The 25,487-nt window shown below is 40.8% G+C and overlaps 1 protein-coding gene across 1 annotated transcript in view; it reads left to right on the forward strand.

The window, feature by feature from the left end:
- The window catches only part of aff3 (AF4/FMR2 family, member 3), an 81,082-nt gene that overhangs the window by 25,194 nt on the left and 30,401 nt on the right, over nucleotides 1–25,487 (forward strand). Inside the window, exons 5-11 of the mRNA XM_048598001.1 lie at nucleotides 10,255–10,414; nucleotides 11,398–12,423; nucleotides 16,210–16,334; nucleotides 18,704–18,914; nucleotides 23,639–23,775; nucleotides 23,950–24,016; nucleotides 24,124–24,260. Of these exons, the coding sequence (XP_048453958.1) occupies nucleotides 10,255–10,414; nucleotides 11,398–12,423; nucleotides 16,210–16,334; nucleotides 18,704–18,914; nucleotides 23,639–23,775; nucleotides 23,950–24,016; nucleotides 24,124–24,260 (1,863 nt within the window). The remainder of the gene's footprint in view (nucleotides 1–10,254; nucleotides 10,415–11,397; nucleotides 12,424–16,209; nucleotides 16,335–18,703; nucleotides 18,915–23,638; nucleotides 23,776–23,949; nucleotides 24,017–24,123; nucleotides 24,261–25,487) is intronic.

The following is a 25,487-nucleotide window of genomic DNA, read 5'->3' on the forward strand; positions in this document are numbered from 1 at the left end:
CCCCCATCTCCTACCTACTAACCTCATCCCGCCCCCTTGACCTGTCCATCCTCCCTGGACTGACCTATCTCCTCCCTACCTCCCCACCTCCCCACCTACATTCACCTTTACTGGCTCCATCCCCGCCTCTTTGACCTGTCTGTCTTCTCTCCGCCTATCTTCTCCTCTATCCATCTTCTATCCGCCTCCCCCTCTCTCCCTATTTATTTCAGAACCCCCTTCCCCTCCCCCATTTCTGAAGAAGGGTCTAGGCCCGAATCGTCAGCCTTCCTGCTCCTCTGATGCTGCTTGGCCTGCTGTGTTCATCCAGCTCTACACCTTGTTATTTCAGATTCTCCAGCATCTGCAGTTCCTGCTATCTCTATATCAACTACCTTAGCAGCATTTCTTTTAAGATCCCAGGATGAAATCTATCAGGAGCCAAGCGCTTGTCAGCTTATAACTCCAACCATTTGCTTCATACTGTTTCTCTGGTAATGGTGAGTTTTCTGAATTCCTCCCTCCCTACCAGATTTACTGCTGCTTCTTGGATGCAATTAATATCCTTTTATAGTGAAGACTGGTACAAAATATCTTTTCAATTCATCTGCCATCTCTTATTTTCCATTAATAATTCTTCAGGTTCATGTTCTATAGGATGAACAAAGACCTTTATTTATGCTTTTGTTTTTTAAATGTTTATATAAACTCTTATTGTCTGTTTTATGTTTCTGGCTAACTTTCTCTGCTACTCTATTTTCCCATCCTTATTAATATTTTGGGAATTCTTTGCTCCTTTTTATCCAATCTTCTGATTTGCAGCCTGCCTTTGCATAAATATGTTCTTTGTCTTTCAGTTTGGTACCATCTTTAACATTTCTAGTCAAGCACAAATGATGGATATTTCCATTAGATTTATTTTTATTGTTTGGAATGTATCTATTCTGTGTATCCTGAAATATTCCTTTAAGTGTCTGCCATTTCCATTGTCCTTTTCTTTAACCTAATTTGCTAAATCACTTTAGTTAGCTCTGCTTTCATGCTGTCATAATTGCCCATATTAAACATAAACAAAAATCTCAGACAAATTCCTCCCTCCCTCAAAGTGAATGCAATATTCAATTATATTATGACTGCTGCTATCTAGCAGTACCTCCCTTCCAAAGGCTGAGGGCTGACTTCCAGACACTTCATCCTACTTTCCCTGGTACCATGACTCCACCACTGAGCAAACTGTTCTTTCCAGGATTATTACTGAGCTCTCTCTACTGGAGATCTCTCCTCCCCAGATTCCCTCCTCATAATCTCCTGATTCCATTGCGCTCACTTCTACCTTCCCAAAATCCACAAACAGGACGGTCTTGGCAGAATCAGCATTTCAGTCCATTCCTGCCCTATTCAACTTACTTCTTCCTATGCTGACTCTATTTTTCTCTTCCCACTTCCATTCAGGATTCTTCTGATGCTTTCTCTTGGTTCCACACTTTCCATTTTCCTTCTCCTGTCCTCACCATGGACGTACAACCCTTCAACAAGTCCATCCCCCATCACCCTCCTTCCCTTGGCTGAGCTTATCCTGACTTTACTCATTCCCATAGTACTTTGCTTCTATGCTTCTGTGTTCCACCTTTGCCCCTCTTTTCCTTTTCAATCAATTATAAAAATTAAAGTCTCCCATGATTATCACCATTTTCTGACAAGCAATCTATTAATTCCTTTGTTATTGATCTGTCTGCTGATGGAAATAAGTCCTTTATATTAATTCTGGCCAAACCCATAGAATTTCCATTATGGACTTGCAATCCTTATACACGTCCATACCCCACAAGAATAGCCTGCAGGCCCTCAGTTTTATCCTCTCCGACAGACCCTCAAGTCCCCCTCCACCAATTCCCTCCTGTGCCTCGCCCTCCTCACCCTCAATAACATTTCCTTCAATTCTTCCCACTTTTTCCAAATCCGGGGGTTGGCCGTGGACACTCGCATGGCCCAAAGCTAGCACTCTTTGTCGGTTATGTCGAACAGTCCCTCTTCAGTACATACACTGGTACAGTTCCCCAACTCTTCTGCTGTTACATCAATGACTGCATCGGTGCTGCATCCTGCACCCAGGCTGAACTGGAGCAGTTCATCGACTTTGCTAACAACTTCCAGCCCACCCACAAATTCACTTTGTCTATCTCAGACATCTCCTTCCCCTTTCTTGACCTCTTCATTTCCGGCGACAGTTTACGGACCAATATTTACTATAAACCCACAGACTCCCATAGCTACCTGGACTGCATCTCCTCCAACCCTGTATCCAGCAAAAACTCCATCCTGTTTTCCCAATTCCTCCATCTCTGTTGCATCTGCTCTGACCAAGAGATGTTCCACTCCCAAGCATCTCAGATGTCCTCCTATTTCAAAGAATGTTCTTTTCCTCCCTCTGTCATCCAGACAGCCCTCCACCGCGCCTCCTTCATTCCCGACTCCACAGCTCTAAACCCCCCGCCCCAAGCATAACGAAGATAGGGTTCCCCTTGTCCTCACTTTTAACCCCACCAGCCTCCACATCCAACGTATCATCCTCAAACACTTCCACCATCTCCAATTAGACCCCACCACCTGGAACATCTTCCATTCCCACCCATCTCTGTCTTCCACAAGGACCATTCCCTTCGCCACTCGTTAGTTCACGCCACACTCCCCACCAACCACTCCAACCCACGTGGTACCTTCTTGTAAAAGAGGCAACCCCTGCCCACACACCACCTCCCTCACATCCATCCAGGGCCATAAAAAACAGTCCTTCCATGTAAGACAGAGCTTCATCTGCATCTCCTCCAACCTAGTCTACTGCATCCAGTGCTCCTTCTCTACGTCAGTGAGACCAAACGTAGACTAGGTGACCATTTCGCTGACCATCTTCACCTGACCCGAAATGGTCAACCTAACCTCCCGGTCACCGGCCATTTCAACTCTCCCCCACTCCCCCCACTCCCCCTCCAACATGTTTATCCTCAGCCTCCTCCAGTGTTGCAGTGAATCACAACACAAATTTGAGGAACAACACCTTACCTTCCACCTGGGCAACCTACAGCTCAGAGGACTTAACATTGTGTTCTCTGATTTCAAGTAACCTTCCCACCCATCACCCAGCTCTCTTTCCAGCCTCACCTCCTCCTTTCCATTCCACCCACTGACCCTCCCTTCTAGCTACCAACCGGATTCATCCCTCCCATCAACCAACCAGGCCATAACTACTACCAGTGTTCACCTATCACAACCTCATTCTGCTATTGCCCCCTCCCCTCTCTCTCTTTATCCACAGCTCCCCCTACCCCCACATCCAGTTCCCCCTCCCCTCTCTCTCTTTATCCACAGCTCCCCCTAACCCCAAATCTAGTCCTGAAGAAGGGTAATACCCGAAATGTTGACTTCTCCTTTCCCACCTCATGAAATCTTGTCCAAAGGCTGAAATTCCCTGTTCCAGGCAACATTCTACAAATTTTCTTTGGATCGAAATACAACACTATTGTCACATTTACCAGTCCTTTTCATGTCAGGTGTATCAACAATTGAGCTGTAAATTTTTCAAATTCAGAATGAGATTTATAAGCTGAAACTAAATCAGGTCCCGAACGACATCAGGGGTTATTCTGGATCCTATTTGAAGCTAGGTTAATAAATCTCATTCCCCTAAACTTGCAAGTAAGTTATATTTAAATTGTTACATATTGCCTGATTTAATCTTAACTTACAGCACTAAATGTGTGGTGAATAAATATTCTTTTATAACTGGACCAGATGAATTCTCAAAGAAGAGGGCCATAACTATCACATGGACATGTAAACATATGAGCCAACAAGGAGCAGGAATAGGTTATTCATCCTCTTGATCTCTCTCTGTCATTGGATAAAATCATGGCTGATCTGATTGTAATCTTAAATCCACATTCCTATGTACTCCTGAAACCTTTTCATCCCTTTGTTCACAAGAATCTATCCACATCTGCCTTAGTGTCGGTAGCATATGTAGATGAATACATCACTACCACATCTCCACATTTGGCTGGGGAAGTGCCATCCTTGGTCACTGGCACTTCGAAGCCCTGCTGCAGACTGGTACATGTTCAATGCCAGGCTGATGAGGACTTCATGGTATTGACCATTATTGCGAAAATGCACAGAGAGACATAGGAGCAGTAGGCAGGTTTCTCGAAGATTCTTGATAAACTTGATTGTCTATTGGAGGAGTCTACCAACATTATTAATACCATGCTGGATCTGTGTATGTGTATGGCTGTCTCTAGGTACAGGATAGCAGCTGCCATGGACATTGAGATCAAGAAGAATGATGTTGTTGCCAGAGACATAAGCAGCCCTGTACTCCAAGACTTTAACTATTGATGCTCAGCATCAGTCATGAGGCAACAGGAGGACCTCAACATTATTCCTGGAGCCCGTTCCTCTCAAGGAGACAGAGTAGTACCAGCAGGAACCCCCACAGAGGAGGAACCACACACATTCGTCCAGAGATCTATTCTCAGGATGTGACAGAGGTGCTCAGCCCCTCAACCTTGCCTGTGACCCTCAATTCAATGGAAATCGCAACCAAGGAAAGTGATCCTGCATCTGGGCAGGATGTCCTCAGAATGCTGGAGCCCTTTAGCCACAGATGTCCCTGGGGATGTCCACCCAAAACGTCAAAGCTAACATACTCCACTATAGGGAAGACATTTTCCACCCAGGCTGCAGACCCCGAGTCTGTACCTAAACATAGCGGAAGGGAAAGGTGAAAGAAAACATTCAGAGGCACACAGATGTCACAGATGAAACTTCATTGTACATAGAGGGTTACGCCTGTAAATATGTTGACACTTTCAATCATCACCTGTCTGATCGACTGTCATTTTAGCTGGAGCTACAAGACTGAAGGTATAGAAGCTACCCTTACTCTGCACCACACCAAGTTACAACCCTTTCAGAAGAATTGCTACTCTTTCCCTGAGGCGCATCTTCAAATTACGTTATCATTGTTGAATGTGGGAACATCAGATATTGGCAAGCCTTCAATCTGTAGGTCATGTCAGCCTTTATTAAACAACATGAAAGACAAAGGAAGAGCAAATTTTTTAAATATTGCATTTCATTTTGGGACTAAGCAGAGGCTGCTTTCCGTTCAAACATGAACAATTTTACAGTCAGTTAACGATGCCTTCAAGCAATTCAGATTTATTGAAAATGGCCATCAATTTTGGACTGTTCCATCATTGGCAAAGGCAATGTTTCTCCCAAACAATGTCTTCACTTTTTCCTTGATCTCTGAACCTTCAGCATTCATCACATCCCCTTTTGCCTGCTCCTGTGTTCAGAGCACAGCATGCAAGGATTATGCAGGTAACTCTGTCTGGAGTGTATTGCAAGGCCCCTCCAGACAGATCAAATCATCAGAACCTCATCCTGAGGACACCTATTGCCTGGTCCACAAAGGGGGGCTAAAAAGATAGTTGTGTATCTACACATGGCCTCAATTAGGAGGTGGTTTAACAGTTGACAGCCATGTTTGAAGAGGCGCTTCTGTAAACCGTCACCATTTGGAACCTCCTTCAGCTTCCCTCCTGCACCTGTACTGCATCCTGAGGGGACTTTCTGCTGGGAATTGTTTCTGTGACAGCCACTTGGCATCTGTTGGAGTTACTGCTGGTTCTGGGCTTGCTGATGCCTTTGTTCCTCTTCAATTTCCATGGGCCTTTACTGAACTGCGACCACAGTGATGATAACATCTGCTGTGGCTAGTTCCATTGGGGATGGCTCCAATGACTCTATGTGGAGAATATTAGAAACAAAACAGATCCTCAGTAATGTAAACAGTCACAGCACATGCACATTTGAAAGTTTACCAGAGTTCTCAACATAATAGGACCTGGAGGCCTTCAAGAGGAGGGGCCATGGGATGCTTCTACATACTGTAACAGACAATGTTCAGATGTATGCATCACAAGTCAGTTTGCATAAGTAAAAGGAGGAGATTATAAATGTGGTACGGTTACTGACATCTTTTCCCCCCTACCCTACCCCCCACATTACCCAAGAAAGGCAGTATTGCTTATAAGAGCATGTTCTGGCCTACTTATAGTTGATTGTGAGAGGTTATCAACTCTGTGCTTTTGTACAGTCATTGAAACCTTGGAATGTGCTAATGAATTGTCAACCTCCGGTGAAAATGTAAAAGTTGCCTGTGATCACTTTTGCTTCACAAAGCTGACTAGGATTAATTTGTCATGATCAATGACATGGTCAGGATTGCTTATGGCCAGGTTTTATATTCTACGTCATTGGTCGGTGCATGAGCTGCACATGCAGAATTTTGTGATTGTGCATGTCTAATCTCAATTCTGTGCACGCACGATTAATGTAATTATCCTTTCAAGGGCCTTACATTGCCCACAAGTGGAGCCGACCACCACAGACAAAACAAAACAAAAGTTTCTCTGCCCACTCTGCGTGTGCTGACAACTATCTTTTATCTCTTAATGTGCAGTGAAGAATCAGGTGAAAATAGAAGGCTTTCCAGTTTGCATTTGGGAGAGTGATTTGCAGGTTCCATCTGTTTTTCTAGGTGCACTGCATCGCCCCAACCTTCATGTTCCTTTCTACATAGCAGCCTCTGTCAACCCCAGCAGGTTTGTGCCTTCCCACATTCCCACACAACTCTATTATTTAACAATTAATTTCTTCATTTACCCACTGAGCCCTAGACCTACAGTATAACACTATGATCCACCAAGGTGGTGGGAAAGATGAATGATGTCCCTTCCTGCATTACCCCATGCCTTCCATGCTATATTGGTTCTCTTGCTTTACGTAGAGTGAAGTCTGTTCTTGGTGATTAATGACTCTGTATTCCAGCATATTGGCTCTAATCGCCATACTTGACTTCCCCAATTTTCCCAACCCAGAACTGTCTTCGATAAGTCCCCTTAACATTTAGTAGACAAACCATTAGAACTGTCCATGACCCCCCCACAAACTGACTTGGAAGTCCACTGAGGGTGGGCCAGACCCCTGTCTGGTTTCTGCACAGCTCCCTGACTGATTAGTGCTAATCCCTGGACTGAGATCAGACAATGGTAATGATGTGGCAGAACCTATTGGACAACCATGGTCCTTTTTGACTGGACTCAAAAGCACTCCCCTTTGACTTTCAGACATGATCATTTGGTTGAAGCATATGCAGTGTGTTTGCCATGTAAGCTGCAGCCACATGGTGTAGGTGTGACTTTGATATATGATGGTGCTGTACATCAAAGTGCCACCCCTTGACTGGTAAATGCTGGCAAACTGTACTCTACCTGGCTTTGTGCCTGTGCTGAAAGGCAAAGCAAGACAGAACTACTGTGAGTCAGCAAGTTCTGAATGAAGTAGTAATGCACTAAAAGATAAGGCTGAGATGCTGTGAGCATCAAAGTACACACCAAGTGAGTGAGTTTTGAGAGAATAAGGTATAAATGCATCTTATTCTGATGTAAGAGATGGGTCCCTGTGTACAAAGTGGCCTGATAGCAGTATGGCAATGCAAGGTGTCAATGAGCACCAAAGTGCTGTAGTGAAGTTCTGAACTTCACTAGATGCAGAATGAGATGCAGAATGATGCTTGTTGAGGCTGGTGCTTTGCTGATGCCAGCTTCTATGGAGAGAGGGACAGGTGGTTACTGCCTATGTAGCATGCCTGAGATATTGAGCAACACTGGCCAAGGTGGAAGCCTGTGGGAGATGTCATTGAGCTGCAGCCACCAGGTACCCACTCTGACTTTCAAACGGGGAATTGGTGGGTGTTCAGCCACTGCCTGGGAAAATAGCAGCCTGCACATGAATGAGGTGAGGTTTGGTAATAATGAAGTGTTAGTGGCTGCAGATGGGTCTCTCCCTGCTCACTAGTGAAAGTCTCATCTAACCCATGAAACCTTAAGGGGAAAATCTGACTTTTTTCTTGACAGCGAGAATCCCATATTGTTCAGACATTGGGAAACTTGAGTTTCATCTGATGAAATATCTTCGACTTGGTTAATGCTGTTACTCTCTCCCAAAGTGCTGCCTGACCTGCTGAGCATTTCCAATATTTTCTGCTCTTACTTTTTAACTATCCACATCCACTCCAAAGTCTGAATACAACTATAGAAAAATTCCTTTTCGATTTCTAATGTTTTTGATTTAATTGTGAAGCTATGGCTGTTTAAAAATGTGATATAATCCAAAACCAAGGATTTTGTTCATTTACTTTGTTTACTTTCATAGAATCCCTACAGTGTGAAAGCAGGCCATTCGGCCCATTGAATTCACACCAACCATCCAAAGAGCATCCCCCCCCACTGACCTAGCCCTCTACTGAATGCCTGTAATCCTGCATTTCCCATGGCTAATCCATCTAGCCTGCAGATTCCTTGACACTATGGACAATTTGGCATGGCCTTGCTACCAGGGCAGCACAGTGGCTAGCACTGCTGCCTTACATTGCCAAGGACCCGGGTTCAATTCCACCCTCGGGCGACTGTCTGTGTGGAGTTTGCACATTCTCCCGGCATCTGCACGGGTTTCCTCCGGGTGCTCCGGGTTCCTCCCACAGTCCAAAGCTGTACAGGGTAGGTGGATTGACCATGTTAAATTGCCCCACAGAGTCCAGGGATGTGTAAGTTAGGCGTGTTAGCCATGGAAAATATAGGGTGCGGGATGGGTCTGGCTGGGATGCTCTTTGGAGGGGCAGTGTGGACTTGTTGGGCTGAATGGCCTGTTTCCACACAGTAGGGACTCTGAAAATCTACCTAATCTGCATATTTTTGGATTATGGGAGGAAACCCACACCGACACAGGGAGAATGTGCAAACTCCACACAGACAGTTGCCCAAGGGTGGAATTGAACCCGGGTCCCTGGCAACAGTGCTAGCCACCATGCAGCCCTCTGGTAGTTGTTTTTATTGGGCCTTTCAGAAACATGGCAACTTGGGTTGAGCCTCATTATTAGATGCAGATGAGGGTGCTACAATGTCAGAGAAGGCTGTAAATCATTTTTAAAACTCACTGGGCAGGGACCAGCTTGAATACCTATGCTCTGCCAGGCATTACTCGAGGTGGAGTGGCCTAACCAGGAGGTCTGGAAAAGGAGTCCTTCTAGCAAATTTACCACCAACTTTGGGAGATGTGACCCAGATACAACAGCCCTACATCTTCCCCAAAAGCCTGCTATCAAAATAAGTTAAAATTAGTCCCTTTGGCTCATCACCTTCAGATCAGAAGAATACTATAGCCATGGAGGAACAGGAGAATTCCTCTGGATGCACAGAAAACCTTTGCAAATTTTAATTAACACACTGCCTCTGACCTCTTTCTGAGCTATACTACTCATTGTTGAACAGTGTTCTGAGCTATGTCTTCAAGTAACTTCCAAAATCCAGGAGTTAACATAAAGACTGATGTAAATGTAACACTTAGTCTGAGGGAAGAATGCTAACTTTATTTAAAAGTCACACATGTCCATCCTCATTTACTGTAAGGGATAAATTTAGCCCCCATTATAAAAACATTTGACACAATATTCATTCAATAGAATGTGTAAGGCGACATTACCAAAAATGCTTTCTGTTCATCGATCATATTGCCATGAGGACAATTTAAAACAGTGAAATTATAATGCAGCAAAAGAAACTGGCAATTGGAGGAATAAACGCATGTAACAGATCAATTCATTAGAGGAAAGAAAAGTCAAGCATGGTGTGGAATGGGCAGTCAAAACTCTCCCCATTTTGATGGCTTAAAAATTGTGCATGTTGCAAAAGGTGTGCCTGTTAACTCAGGATGCAGTCACAGTTACCAATCTCAAGTAAATTATCAACAGAATTAATTTGTAGGTTTAGTAACGAGAAAACCTCATTCTGGGATCTGGATGTTGGTGTGCACATGTGTATTTAGACCTACAAGTTCAATTCCACTCCCAGCTTGGAAACATAAAATATTTTGAGAACATAGATGAGAATGCTCTGCCACTCAAGCATTTAATTAACATTTATTCCCATTCCAATAACCTTCTAATCATCCTTGGATTAAGTGTCAAACCAAAATAGATGGTTTCCTCCAGAAGTGCTAGAATCGGAATTTTGACATTATATGATTACTCTCATATTCCTAGGAAATAGAAACCAATTCTCAGCAATACAAAAGTAATAACTATCCTAGCTGGGTACAAGAGTTGGAAGGAAACAAAGTTCAATTTGTAAACTTTATTATACTTTATTACAGTAATCCGATGCAACAGACTCAAGGCACAGCTTTAGGTCATTACAACGATGAGCCAAACAGTTCCAGCGAATCAGAAAGCAGTTCAGGATCTGACTCTGAGGTCGGAATTTGCTCAAGTGACACCAATAGCGGTAAACCTTCACTTGTCGCTATGCCTGAGGTAGGAACCTATTTCTAAATGACATTTGGTGTGGAAGGCAACAAACAATACCATAGGATCAAAAGAGTGACAAGTGCTACAGCATTTTTTCTTTAAACCGAAAATATTGCAGTTACTGTCAAAGCAATAACATATTTACACATTATTTTCTTTAAATCAAAGATATTGCAGTTACAGTCAATGCAACAAAGTTTTTAAACCCCATTAACCTTATAGAGGTTTATAAAATCATGAGGGGTTTAGATAAGGTGGATGATAGGTGTCTTCTCCCTAGGGTGGGGTATTTCAACACTAGGGGCATGTTTTTAAGGTGAGAGGAGAAAGATTTAAAAAGGACACGAGGGACATTTTTTTTTACACAGAGAGTGGTTTGTGTGTGGAATAAACTTCCAGAGAAAGTGGTAGATGCAGGTACAGTTACAACATTTAAAAGACATTTCGATAAGTTCATGAATAGGAAATGTTTGGAGGGAGTTGGAACAAGCGCAAGCAGGTGGTCCTAGTTTAGTTTGGGATTATGGTCAGCATGGACTAGTTAGACGGATGAGTCTGTTTCCATGCTATATGACTCTATAATTAACCATCACAATATATTCCCATATATTTATCTACTAAAATTGCATTGAGCTACAGTGTATGACAACAGGCAATTGATCTGATCTTATAGAATGGCTAAAGTGCATTAAATGATTTGTTTTGTAACGACATTGTAGTTGAATATAGTATATTGGCATTAGGAATTTGTTCCAAACCAATTTTAGATTTTATTTAACCAGGCCAATTATTACAGTGTTAGGCCATATTTTAGATCTCTGTTAAGATCAAACAGTTTGTTTATACAAGTTTCCCTAAATGATACTGTTATCTAACACTTCCAGTTAATTATAGGTTCATTCCCACAATCATAATTAATTTAATAATATCTCTTTTTACTATTAATTTATTGTTTTGAAAGATTGTATTAAATTTGCTTTTGTTTCCAGCTGGGGCAGACCGCAAATAGTAAGTGGCAACTTGACAAATGGTTAAACAAAGTGAACACAGAGAAAAATGACACCACCACTGTGAACAAAAATGGCAATTATGGACTCAGCAACTATCAGTTACATTGTCGACAACAGAATGAGAACCAAGAAAGGGCAAAAAATCCTTTACTCAGTCAAACGGACTTCAAAGACCAAGAAAATCAAACTCTTGATGGAAAAAACCAAAGGTCTAGACCTGCTCTCAAAACTAAATGTTGTAAACAAATGTTACTGGCTGATAATGAATCTGCCGCTGAAAGAAAGTTACTTTGCAAAGAGCAATCCAGGAAGACAGTAAAAATGTCAATTGAAGATGATCTCAGTTTGCTGAGCTCAGAGAATCAAAGCATGATTTGTAATGAAGGAGGAAGCCAGGACTTAAGTACATCTGACCAAGACAAAATCAAACCTCCTGTCAACAAAATAGAGTTTAAAAGAGAACAGGAGACAGGTACACTTTGTGAGAAAATCAAGTACAGGGAAATTGGTAAAAACGTACCTAAATCTGGAGAATTTGTTGGAGCTGAATGTTTATTATCCTCAATCTTATCAGGCTCAAGACTGGACTCTGATAATGAACAGTACCTTCAAATCAAATATCCATTAACTTCTGTTTCACCAAAAAACCACAAAGTTAATGACTACAGCAGCGGTGTCAGCCGAGTCAGGAGCTGCAGTGCAGTCAACTCTGTCAGTGGTACGATTAATGAATCAAACAAAGACTCAGAAGAGCAACTGTTTGCTTTAGTTCCTTTTGGTCGAAATGAACTACTTTCACCTTTAAAAGGCAGTGGAGAGAATGAGGAACTCAAGTCTCTCTGGGTAAAAATAGACTTGACACTCTTATCTAGAATTCCTGGACAGTTATCCAAACAGTCTCTAATCCAAAAAAATGTTGCTGAGGGAATTTGGAATATCAGTGTCAATAAAGGTTGCAGTTCTTCAAGGGAGAAATTACCAACAAGATCAAAAAGGAAACGCAAGGTATACTAATGTCTAACTGTTTATAAATGAGAAAAGCAATCATCATTTGATGTGTAACTTGTAATCTGCCAGTGGGAAAAGGAGGCCGAAATAGTGTGAATCCCATTTTACCCAACACAAAACAGTCAAAATGGAAAATTTCAGAAATGCTTATGAGCACCCTTTCAAAGTAATCCACTTGCAACAGCAAGGAGGTTTGTTTCACTCAATTAACCAACTATGCAGCAAATCATTGCCAAAACATTGGACGTATTCAAGAGGCGACTAGATATAGTACTTGGGGCGAATGGGATCAAAGGTTATGGGGAGAAAGCAGGATTAGGCTATTGAGTTGGACAATCAGCCATAGTCGTGAAGAATGGCGGAGCAGGCTCGAAGGGCCGAATGGCCTCCTATGTTTCTATGCTTCTTTCATAGGTTATCTAGAATGCCTCTTCCCCAACAACTCACTCTTGACATATGGAGCTATATTTGGACAGAGTGTGCTGGAAAGTTCAGTAAACTTGCAGGATATGTTTGTTTTAGGAAAATAATATAATCAGTTTTTCTCTTCATTAATACAACAATCACTGTCCCATCGTTTACTTACCTTAGTTCCACCTATCAGCGCAGCCCTCTGGATATATTCTGACTTGCACATAATATACCTAATTCCGACAGAGTACTGGATGCTGTTAAATAAAATAAAGTTCTTGAGTCAGGATTGCAGGTAACACAATAAATCATACACCTATTCTAAAACCTTTAAAAAGAGTTATAATTTTTAATGGGCAGGATGGATGACACCACCCGCAAACTGGAGGAGCAACATCCCATATTCCACCTCGGGAGCCTACAGCCCAGTGGCCTAAACATGGAATTCACCAGTTTTAAAATCTCCCCACCTCTGGCCTCATCCCATGTCCAACCCTCCCTCTCATCCCCACCTACTTGACCAGACACAACCTGTCCATCTTCTCTCTCACCTATCTGCCCTACCCATCCCACTGACCAATCCCCACCACTGCCTACCTGCACTCACCTATCACCATCCCACCTATATTCCCCAGACCCACCCCTCTTCTCTCTACTTATTTCCCAGCTCCCTTCCCTGTCCCCATTTCTGAAGAAGGGTCCCAAACTGAAACGTCAACTTTCCTGCTCCTCTGATGTTGTGTGGCCTGCTGTGTTCCTCCAGCTCCACACTCATTTTTCTCACATTTTCACAGCTTCATGATCATTTTTACAAATACCTTTTTTTTTATTTCCAGATTCTTTTTAAAATCTGCCACAGTGGCATTTGAGCTATTGTTCTACTGGATTATTAGTCCCAGCCTCTAAGTGGTTAATCCAGTAATTCTATATAGAGCAAGATATAAGGAGAGGCTCAGGAGAGGTGACTAATAGCTTAGTTGAAAATGTATGTTTTGGGGAGATTTTTAAAGAGGGTTCTAGGGTGAGAGTTACAAAGCACAGGGCAAAGTCAACTGAATGATGGCTTTTGCTAACTCTTGTGAGGCAGAAAGTGGAACAGGTGAAAGTAACAATGGTTGAATATTTCTGTTAAATGCTTCCTGCTCTGTTATAGACAGTGCCATGATTTGGAGCATTATCTTCTCCATCAGGTTTAATCGATGAAGATGTGACTGCTCCTTCTGGTGCTTTTGGCTCCCTGCTGTTATGAGTTACTGTGTTCCTCAGGAGAACAGCCAGAATGCCAATGACAATGTTACATGTTGTTTGGCTGATATGCTTGCCACAGGCCAGTAGCCAGAGATATGTGGAGGTTGCACCAAATGGGTTTCAGGTGACATCCTTGGAAGGTGTGTAAGAGTGAGGTGCAGTGCATGAATGTTAGGCAACACTTCTTATGTGTTGGATAATGTTACTGGGTGAGGGATGGGTGTGTGATGATTTCATAAAGTGTGAAGGTCTTATAGGGAGCAGAATTATTCAAATGTGTCCAGGGCAGCTTTTTAAGCCAGCATGTAATAAGTCCTATAAGACAGAGTTGGTGCTGGACATAATTTTAGAGAATGAAGCTAAGCAGGAGATAGATTTGACAGTAGGGGAGCATTTTGATGATAATGAAAATAATTCAGTGAGATTTAAGGCAATAGAACAAGGTGGACTGGAAATGATGCTTCTTTATTGGGGTAAGAGCAAATTTAAGGTGAACATTTTCCAGCTTTGGCATCTCAGATGCATCTTTGATCCAAGATGTTGTTAGGACCCTGTCAATCAGTATTGACAACATGATGCTACAGGTTATTGATAGCTTCACAAATCCAGGTTCCACAATCACCAGCAGTCTATTACTTGATGGTGAAATCAATTTGTGCATTTGAAAAGCTGCAGGAGTCATGTTCAAGCTGAGTCAGAGACTGTGGCACAACAACAATATGACCACTGACTCCAAATTGTGAGTCGACCAAGCCTGGGACCTCAGTACAGTCTTCTGCAATAGCCATATATTCAAGGCAGGAGAAAAAGGTGAAAAGTTTCCAGCTTTGGTGTCTCAGATGCACCTTTGGTATGCCTTGGCAAGACAAGGTCGTCAGCTTGATGTCCTGGATGTCCTGCTTCTATCAGCATACTCACTAATAAGCCAACAATATCAGCGATATTGTTGACCATGTCATCAGATGGTTGGTCACCATACACCCAAAGACGTGTGCAGTGAAATAGCCACTACCAAAATTTGCTCAATGCCCATTCCTCCACTACAAGGACACAAATAAGATATAAGGCTGGATTTTCATGCCCTTGATAGGTGTGCTTTCAGTCTGGAAGCACATAGAATAAGTCGGCTGGCTAGTTTACCATTTTCCTAGCTGACCCCCATGATACAGAGGGTCCACAGGTGCTGAAATCAGCAACCAACATGTTTAAGTGCATCATTTAAAGGCTTATTGTTAAAAGCTCTATTAACCCCAATAGCCCATTGCCCCCACCAAAATATGGCTGGCATCAGCATTCAGCTATGAGTGGGCAGGCTACTTTCAAAGGCCTACATGATTAAAGGCAGAGAGGGTAAGGGGGATCCTGGCATATTTCCCTGCATGCATGGGTGGCATCCCCCAAGATGCCTTCTTCCTCACCATTAGCCTGACAGTTGTTTCCAGTTTCTTCTTATATTACCAGTCCATTGCCCATTATATTACATACACAGAGTTGACACCAAATATAGTCTTCAGGTCAATTGGAAGTAAAGGAAGGAGAAAATTGGATAAGGGACAACTGTGGCAATGGAGCTTAGAAGATGACAAATATCTGAGACTGAGACAATAGGTGCTTAGATAGAACTGCATTTGACATCTAGACTGTTGAACTATCTGCCTGTTATTAAATGTTGGAAGAGTCAACATCTCCACATGAGGATTAAGAAGATCTAAATGATGTTTTGCAACCTCTGCGCATCACACCATCAATTTTCTCTCCCCTGTCTGACTACTTGCTCATGCGGAACTCGATTGTGCGCAATCCCAAATGCTCTTTTTGATGGACTGAGCTTCAAATCATATATAGCCCATACATTACCACAACATTGCTTGTTAAAGGAGAATCTTTTATTTATCAGTAATTCATTTGATAAGTTTCTTAAAGGCATGGAATATTAAAATGTATGGAATTATCAGGGCAATCAGTGAGACCAGGTTGTCCAAATGGAAAAAAAGAGACCTGCAGATTAGTTGTGTTACATCCTTTTTTTAGTATTACAACATTTTCTCTGTGAAGTAGTAAGGAAATGTTTGCCATTTATTTACTGGCTTCTGTAATAACTTCTTCCATTGTATATTTTTGCAGTGTGAAAACAGTAATGCTGACAAGAAAAGTAAAAGGAACCATTTAGACAACAAACATCTTATTGTGGGACTACCCTCTACTGACAACTGTTCTGCATCAAGTCAGAAAGCTACATCTATCAATGAGTATGTGTTGTTACCTCTCCTTATCGTTCTTGCCATTGGTAAATCCGAGGCAACTATTCCTCATTCTAAAAGGAAAATCCTGCGTAATAAAATTCCTTGACTTTTCTGAGGAAATAATGTCAGAAGTCCACAGTGGAAACAATTAAAATACAGTATACCTATGCTCCCAGAAAATCAATCAACAAATTCATTTCCGCCTAGGAGGTAAACAACTGATAAAGGGTCTGCAAGAGATTAATTAAAAAGAGAGGTGGACTGAATGCGTGTGATCTGTTTCAAGCAAATAATGTTGAGTTTAGAATAATCCAGGTGCAGAGTAAGGAGCATTTATTTCATTTGAAATTCTGTGTGTAGGCATCAAGAGTTGAAACCTTTTATTAACTGAAGGACTGTTTTTCTCCTTTTCTATCGTTCATTTCCCAGTCAGCAATGAATATTGTCAAAATGGTTGTGGAAGGAAAATTGAGTTAAGACATTTAGTTTACAGTATAAGCACCTGTGTTCTTTGTAGTGGTATTTTTAATATCTTTAACACAACTAGCAATAAAATTGGGTAGTTATTAGTATTTGTGATCTTTGATGTTTGAGTTGTAGAATCATTTTCATTTAATTCATGAACGTTGAGCCTTCAATCTATTAGTAAACATCTGGGATCTCAGATTTTAAACAAAATGTTATTGGTCTGTACTGAGATCACAGAAATGGATTTGTGAACAGAAACTGACAGCATTCCATCAGCTTGCAGTTTTTTTTAGTGGTTATCATAATTACACTATGGAATTACATTCTAAAGTCTGAACCATACAATTTTATGGCTAAGTATAAATTGCATTGAGTTTTTTAAAATCCTCATGAGGCCTAGCAAGTTTTCTTACTGTCTCTTATCAAACATGCCTCATTAACCATCTACCCCACCCATGATGTCCCTCACATCCTATTCTAATATTAATATTAATATTCTGAACATTAATAAAGCGAATTGTGGCATTGATAGGGTGTTTAATGAACAATAATCTCCCTTAATTGGCAACTCGCTGCTGCCTAACGAGATACTCTTCACATAACTTAGCAAATGTATAAAAGATGCAGTGGGCCATTCTCAATGTTGAGATAGGGCTTTCCAGGCTTCTTGTGCAATTCTGCTGCCAATCCAACTAAAGCCCATTTCGTTCAGCCTCCTTATAGGTTTCCATGCATGGTATTTTGGAAGTTTCTGCAATGTCTTTATTATACTTCAGTAAATAATCTCATTGTTATTCCACACATTTGGGAGGAAGACCTCAAGCAATAGAACTTTACATGTTCCCATCTCTCTCTATGCAACCCTGACTGATGAGTTCTTTATGGAGTGAGGGAGTGGTGCTCCTCGCAACTAAAAATGTTATTTGCCCTAGCAACCCTTCTCTGAGAATAATTTTTAGTGTTATTTCTGAAAAGGCATAAATCTCCTCTCTCCCCCAGGTGTGTCCTAGGTCCTTGTATGAAACGTGTGGTAACAAAATGAAGTAACTTTTTCATAAAGAGAAGAACAAGATGCACCTTAATGAGCTGTGCCAACAAGTTTAAGCACTTGCTGTAGATTTCCCACCTTTTCCTTCCCAGAAACTTTCAGAAAATGGCCCAATACATGCTTGGACTGTCTCTTTTATGCAAGTGCACCACCTCAGTGGAATTCTTACCTTTAATGAGAGACAACAAGGTGCAGGGCTGGATGAACACAGCAGGCCAAGCAGCATCATAGGAGCAGAGAGGCTGACGTTTCGGGCCTAGACCCTTCATCAGAAAAGGGGGAGGGGAAGGGGGTTTTGAAATAAATAGGGAGAGAGTGGGAGGCGGATAGAAGAGGGATAGAGGAGAGGATAGGTGGAGAGGAAACAAACAGGTCGAAGAGGCGGGGATGGGGCCAGGAAAGGTGAGTGTAGGTAGGGAGTTAGGAAGGGGATAGGTCAGTCCAGGGAGGACGGACAGGTCAAGGGGGCGGGATGAGGTTGGTCGGTAGGAGATGGAGGTGCGGCTTGAGGTGGGAGGAGGGGATAGGTGGGAGGAAGAACAGGTTAGGGAGGCAGGGACGAGTTGGACTGGTTTTGGGATGCGGTGGGGGGAGGGGAGATTTTGAAACTTGTGAAATCCACATTGATACCATTGGGCTGCAGGGTTCCCAAGCGGAATATGAGTTGCTGTTCCTGCAACCTTCGGGTGGCATCGTTGTGGCACTGCAGGAGGCTTTACCTTTAATGTCAAGTTTACAGAAAGGGAAAACTAGAAAGATATGACAAACAACAAACATGACAAATAGTAACAATGTTATTGTTACCTTATACTCCAATATTTTGATTCCACTTTTTCATTTTGTCATTATACTAATGTAGATTATCCAAGCAAACAAATGGGACAGAGAAAATAATTCATCCCTTTCTTTCACCATTACCTGGAATCTCTAATCAGAAGCACCCCAATGAAATCAACACTACCGCTGGAGGAGGCAATGATACTGTTTTACCTAGCAACTCCTCATTATCCTTACCTTCCTTAAGTTGGAAATCTGAGTCTAAACCACAGAGATGCTCGAAAGACTCCAATGTAAGTAAACACAACATCCAACCTCTGCATAACATCATACATTTTACTTTATCATTTTAAAGAGTTGCTGAGACATTTTAGTTTATCTGTAGATAGATTTAGACCAAATTACCCAGGTATCTATTGTTTTGATTAGCAAAAGATATAGTGCAATGGCTCGTGAAACTTCTTGAAGTCACAAAAATAGTCCCTTTTCCGTTGACATATTTGAGATATAACACATCAAACTAGTATTTGTTGTGGTGCAAGAGAGTGTGGAGGTTATTATGTGGGAATATAAACCCGATATTGCTATCATACCTGTAGAAACTCTTGAAAGTCAGGATAAGCGTACATGAAGGAATTCATTGATAGCTGTATTCTAGAAAAGTAAATAAGCACATAAATGCAAAAGAAGTAGAAAGAAATGCTGATAGCTTCAGCAGGAATAGGATCACATGGAAAAATGTACTTGCCTAGCCAAATAGCCTGTTTCTCCACTGTAAATTTAATTTAACTCTAAGTAATTTAATCACAGAATTTCTAATTCTCATTGCAGGCCATGAAACAGATTGCTAATATTCTATGAGAAAATGAAATAAATAAGTAATCTTAGAGAATTTTACTGCTATTTTAAGTTAAAGTACATCTATACAATCCACAATGAAAAAGAATGAAGGAGTGAATGCATCAGGTGAGCTACACACTGTGTAGGTACAGAATTTAGGACATACAAAAGATGTGAAAAATTTCACAACATTCCCCAGCATACTGATATTGTACTATGAACTGAAGGAACTGCAGAAAAAGTAAAATATAAATAAATCTGATGTTTAAACTGAAATCATATTGTGGGGCTATTGGACAAATAGTAGTGCACAATGCAACTCTGTTCTATAAATGCAGACACCTGAAACACCAGAAAGTGTGCTCACTCTTTAAGAGTCCTTAAAAAATTATGCATCTGGCAATAGATGCTACTTGGAACTGCATAGGAAAGTCTAGGCTACACTTCTATGACTTAGTATCAGGGACCCATTAGTAAAATCGCTTGATATTAAAGCTCACTTTTGACATGCTGATTTATTTTAGTAGTTTAGAGTTAATATTACAGAACTAAACCTATTCCTGATATTTGAGGACTATTTTTATCATAACAAAATTATTTTTAGCATTGTCACCTAAGCTGAATTTCTTGGTCCAGAAATATAACAGTTATTTGAATCTATTACACTTCAGTCTGTTTGCATTTATCAACCTGAACATAATGCATGTTGTAATGTACTAACTTTCTGCCAGCTGCAGAGACAATTAACAATTTCCACAAGGAGTCTCCCAATCAGTGTTGTTAACTTTGGTGGAAATCGCAGATGGGCTTTGTGGCGTTTCTGCCAAGTTTCCACTGAGGTTACAGCAGCCTTTCTGGAGAACTTAAAACAAAATCCTGGTTAATATCTTATTCTGACATGCTTTTTCATGTTTACAGAATGAAGCATTTTTCATTTGCATTTGCTACGTAAAAATATTTCTTTGCAGAACTGGTAAATTTCAGTTCCATTGCACTCAGCAGCTGTGCACAAGCAGTGGTGGGAATCAAAACCACAATGACATAGCTGATGTGAGATTACGAGAATAAAAAAGATCAAATTAAGTCAGTCTGTAACAAAAAATACTTCATTTATTAAGTTTTCATTATTTGGATCACAGACTAATTCAGTGCATTCTATAAATATACTGTAATTATCATCTGTTTAGCAGATATGAAGAGAAATATTGGCATTTGCAGAATTATACTTCAAACTTCCAGGCACTGGCAACTTAATGAAACAAGTTAATTGCTTTATTTCAGTAGCATTGCAAATTGAGTGGGCACAACAAACGAAAGAAGCATGAAAACATTTTATCTATAAATAATTCATGATACAGAACATGCAATGAGAACATTGCTGATTTTGTTTATGATCCTTTCCCTGTGAATGGGTATATTTGGACATGTCATTCTATTATCCATTGACTGCCTTTGGTCATTTATATCATGTAAGAAGCAAACAGATGGTCAAAGTTAGAGATTCTCTGATCCATTTCATCCTGGAGATGAAAGAAATCTAAGTAGGAAACAGAAAATACTGTAACCGCTTAGTGGTCAGGCAGCATTTGCAGTAGGGGAAAGCATGTTACAAATAATTGCGCTTTTGTCAGAATCTACATTAATGCTTATTAACCACTTTTAGGTGTATCTAAAGAAAGGTCTTTTCCTTACAGTAATATTTTCTGACTATGAGAACTAACATTATCATTTTCCATGAAGGTCCTATTTGGTTCAACTAACTTCCGTTAACTTCACTTATCAAACAGTCAGCCATTTACACATGCTTTCACCAAGCGTTACAGATCTTTTAGATATATGTAGCTGACGCTCAGATTTAATTACAGGCCTTATATTTAATGAATAAATGGCACAGCTTGTATTCATTCAAAATGTTCCTAGCTCTGTTCATGCCATTTGTATAGTTCAGTTCTTTTCAAAAATAATTTTCAATGGCCCGGAACCTGACTCTTCATTATGTGGAGGTACTGGTGTTAGACTGAGGTGGATGAGGCCAGAAGTCGCACAACACCAGGTTATAGTCCAATTGGTTTATTTGAAATGACAAGTTTTCAGAGCGCTGCTCCTTCGTCAGGTGAAGTGAAGCACACAGGCAGAGAGATCAAAAGATCATACAAATGGTATGATTGGAGTGTTGACAGGCTGAATAATAAGTCTCTGCAGATGATCAAATGTGTCAGACAGTGTGAGTAAAGTGTCAACAGCTGAATAGCAAGTGAGGGATGACGTAAAATCTGATGAATTGAGGCAGAAAGATAATTACAAAAAAATAAAAATCAGGTGGTGCTGGAGACAAACCAAATGGCTGGAGTAACATGATAGGTATAAGTGTCACATATTGAGGGTCTAATCAAAGTAACAAGTATGAACAACAATGCATGAATGGACACTGCAACAATTGCCAGGCAGGAATGTTCCCTTTCAGTTGGGGAACACTTCAGCTGTCAAGAACATTCAGCCTTGGATATTCAGGTAAGCGTCTTCCAAGGCTTGGAATTGATGTAACTGAACAAAGAATTTTGTCGACAATTTTAGCTGCTTCATGTTTGCTATAATTCTTTCTGTCTTTCCAGCATCGAATACTACAAGTGGCATGTCGTTGAATGAGGGCACATTTAGAATGTATCTGTCAGGGTTTTACCATTTTGTTTGGTTCTCAATATATGCATATTGTTAATTTATCATTAAAAAGTTGACCGAATGTAACTTTAAAAGTTAAGCTTTCTCTGCTCTTCTGAAGGCATGGATCGCAACTGTGGTTTCATTTCATGGAAGTCAAGCAGTTTCAAAAATGTTGTTCAAGTAGCCATTTATCATATGGAATTCAAACAAAATGTTGGCCATCTATTCAATAATCAGAAGCAAAATGGATCAACCACTTTGACATGCCCACTAGCAAGAGTATTATTTGATTTCTTTTTCCTCTCAGTCTGAGGTCAGCAAATTTCACTCCTATTGTGACACAGCCAAAGAACTGAGCATTTGAATTCTGGTTTGAATCACTCAGGGTCATGCTACTAATATAAAATGAACCATTTAATGACTGCTAACCAGCTGGGATTTAAAATCTAAACTTAAAGCTGTTGTCTGATTAATTGTGAAAGGATCTGTGATCTGTGATGTGCACCAGGACATAGTTGGTTCAGATAATTTAGGATCCAATTTAGCATCTTTAGTGAGGAGAATATGTGGAAGAGTTTTGTTTTGCACAGCAACTGATAATGAGATGGAACTTGCTCCAGTGAATGGAGGCAGAATCCAATGTTTTGGAGGCAGAAACATCAGTGATTTCAAGAGTAAATTGGATGGGCACTTGAAATAAATAACCTTGCAGTGCTATGGAGATTGAGTAAAGTGGGGCTGACTGGTTTGCTCTGGATACAATGGGCTGAATGGCTTCCTTTTGTGCAGTAAATCACTTCATGATTTTGAGAAGAAGCACTGGTTGCGCTTTTTTGAAAAAGCAAGGATAATATTACGCATTTTTTTGAAAAAAAGAATGCATTTGTTTCTTTCTAGTTCCATTACATTTTCTTACTTTGCACACTACTCTGTACCAGCCATTTTCCACCAGTTGGTAGGGTATGATGGTACAATTTCTTCATTTAATATCTGCCAATATTAAACCACATATTTAACAAGAGTTGGTTGGCAGTTTTTCTCTGCATTAAGTGATCCATTCCTGTCCAAAGCTAATGCCACTGATTTCTTCTGTGATTTGTTCCTTCTTAAGGCTCTTTCTGGTTCTGACTCATAACTGTCAGAAATTCTGCCAGTACTCCATATTGTACTCTAACTCACCTCTTGTGCAATGCTATTAATAATTATGATTTTTGGATAATAATATTGGAGAGCACATATGGAATCAAACTTACAGAAGTCATTAGCGTAGTTGGCAGCAGCCTCTTAGGTCTACAAAATAGTATAACAGTGAACCAAAAGGGTTGACATTATTCAATGAAGTTACTGTACTGTAGTGTTTGACTAGTTGCTAATAAGCACATTGTAGCTATGATTTATCACAGTGTTCAAACCTTTAAAAACAGCTTTTGTGACTAATACTATTATCACATTCGTTATTCTGATCTATTTTGGAATTGTCTGCGCAAAAAAATATTTTGCTATACTTATATTGCAGAAAGGCCTCCACATTAACTCCAACAGCAATCAACTTTGCAATAGTCAATCATTTCAAACACCTCAAGAAAATTCATGGCTGGCGACTTCAAAGTTGCAAAATGATTCCTGCAGACCTAGGCTTGTTTTTGATGACAAGTGAGTAAGGCAATTTGAAATTTTTTTATTGTAATTGTGTTAAGTTAAATTCTTAAAACATCAACACTATACACTGCTGTAACCTCTGACATTTTAAATTGATTCATTTTATTTTTGTAGTTAACCTGCCTTCAAAATATTTACCACTTTAGAACATTTTGATTTATATTTCAGCACGCAACATAATGCTGACTATTACATGCAGGAGGCAAAGAGAAAGAAACACAAAGCTGATGCTATGGTACATTTGGTTTTCTATTTGAATTTATTAACATTTTGAAAAGTTATACATTTCAATATATCCTCACCAGAAAATTTCATTATTGAGACTATTGTTGTTTGGTTTAGGTGGAAAAGTTTGGAAAGGCAGTGAATTATATAGATGCAGCATTATCTTTTATTGAATGTGGCAATGAAATGGAACATGGACCGCTTGAAGCCAAATCTCCATACATGATGTATTCTGAAACAGTGGAACTCATCAGGTATGTTAAAATTTGTAATATTATTTGTGAAGGGGAGATTGTGTCTCACTAACTTGGTTGAGTATTTTGAGGAAGTGACAAAGATGATCGATGAGGGTAGGGCAGTGGATGTGGTCTACATGTAAAGCCTTTGACAAGGTCCCTCATGGACAGCTGATACAGAAGGTAAAATCGTATGGGGTCAGAGGTGAGCTTGCAAGATGGATAAAAAACTGGCTCAGTCATAGAAGACAGAGGGTAGCAGTGGAAGGGTGCATTTCTGAATGGAGGGCTGTAACTAGTGGCATTCCTCAGGAATCAGTGTTGGGACCTTTGCTATTTGCAATATATATAAATGGTTTGGAGGAAAATGTAACTGGTCTGATTAATAAGTTTGCGGATGACACAAAGGGTGGTGGAATTGCGGATAGTGATGAGCACCATCAGAGGATACAGCAGGATATAGATCGCTTGGTGACTTGGGCAGAGAGATGGCAGATGGTGTTTAATCTGGAAAAATGTGAGGTAATCCATTTTGGAAGGTCTAATCCAGATGGAAAATATACAGTAAATGGCAGAACCCTTAAGACTACTGATAGGCAGAGGGATCTGGGTGTACAGGTACACAGGTCACTGAAAGTGGCAACGCAGGTGGAGAAGGTAGTCAACAAGGCTGAAGGCATGCTTGCCTTCATCGGCCAGGGCATTGAGTTTAAAAATTGGCAGGTAATGTTGCAGTTTTATAGAACCTTAGTTAGGCTGCATTTGGAATATTGTGTTCAATTCTGGTTGCCATACTACCAGAAGGATGTGATGGCTTTGGAGAGGGTACAGAAAAGATTTACCAGGATATTGCCTGGTATGGAGGGCATTAGCTATGAGAAGAGGTTGGAGAAACTTGGGTTGTTCTCACTGGAACGACAGAGGTTGAGGGACAACCTGATAGATGTCTACAAGATTATGAAGGGCATGGACAGAGTGAACAGTCAGAAGCTTTGTCCCAGGGTGGAAGAGTCAGTTACTAGGGGGCATAGGTTTAGGGTGCGAGCAGCAAGGTTTAAAGGTGATGTATGAGGCAAGTTTTTTACACAGAGAGTGGTGGGTGCCTGGAACTCGCTGCCGGGGGAGGTAGTGGAAGTAGATACAATAGTGACTTTTAAAAGGGCGTTTTGACAAATACGTGAATAAGGTGGGATTCGAGGGATACGGTTCCCAGAAGGGTAAGGAGTTTTAGTTGTGATGGTCAGC

Source organism: Rhincodon typus, chromosome 6 (genome assembly GCF_021869965.1).
Source record: "Rhincodon typus isolate 14 chromosome 6, sRhiTyp1.1, whole genome shotgun sequence".
In the NCBI taxonomy this organism is placed as follows: domain Eukaryota; kingdom Metazoa; phylum Chordata; class Chondrichthyes; order Orectolobiformes; family Rhincodontidae; genus Rhincodon; species Rhincodon typus.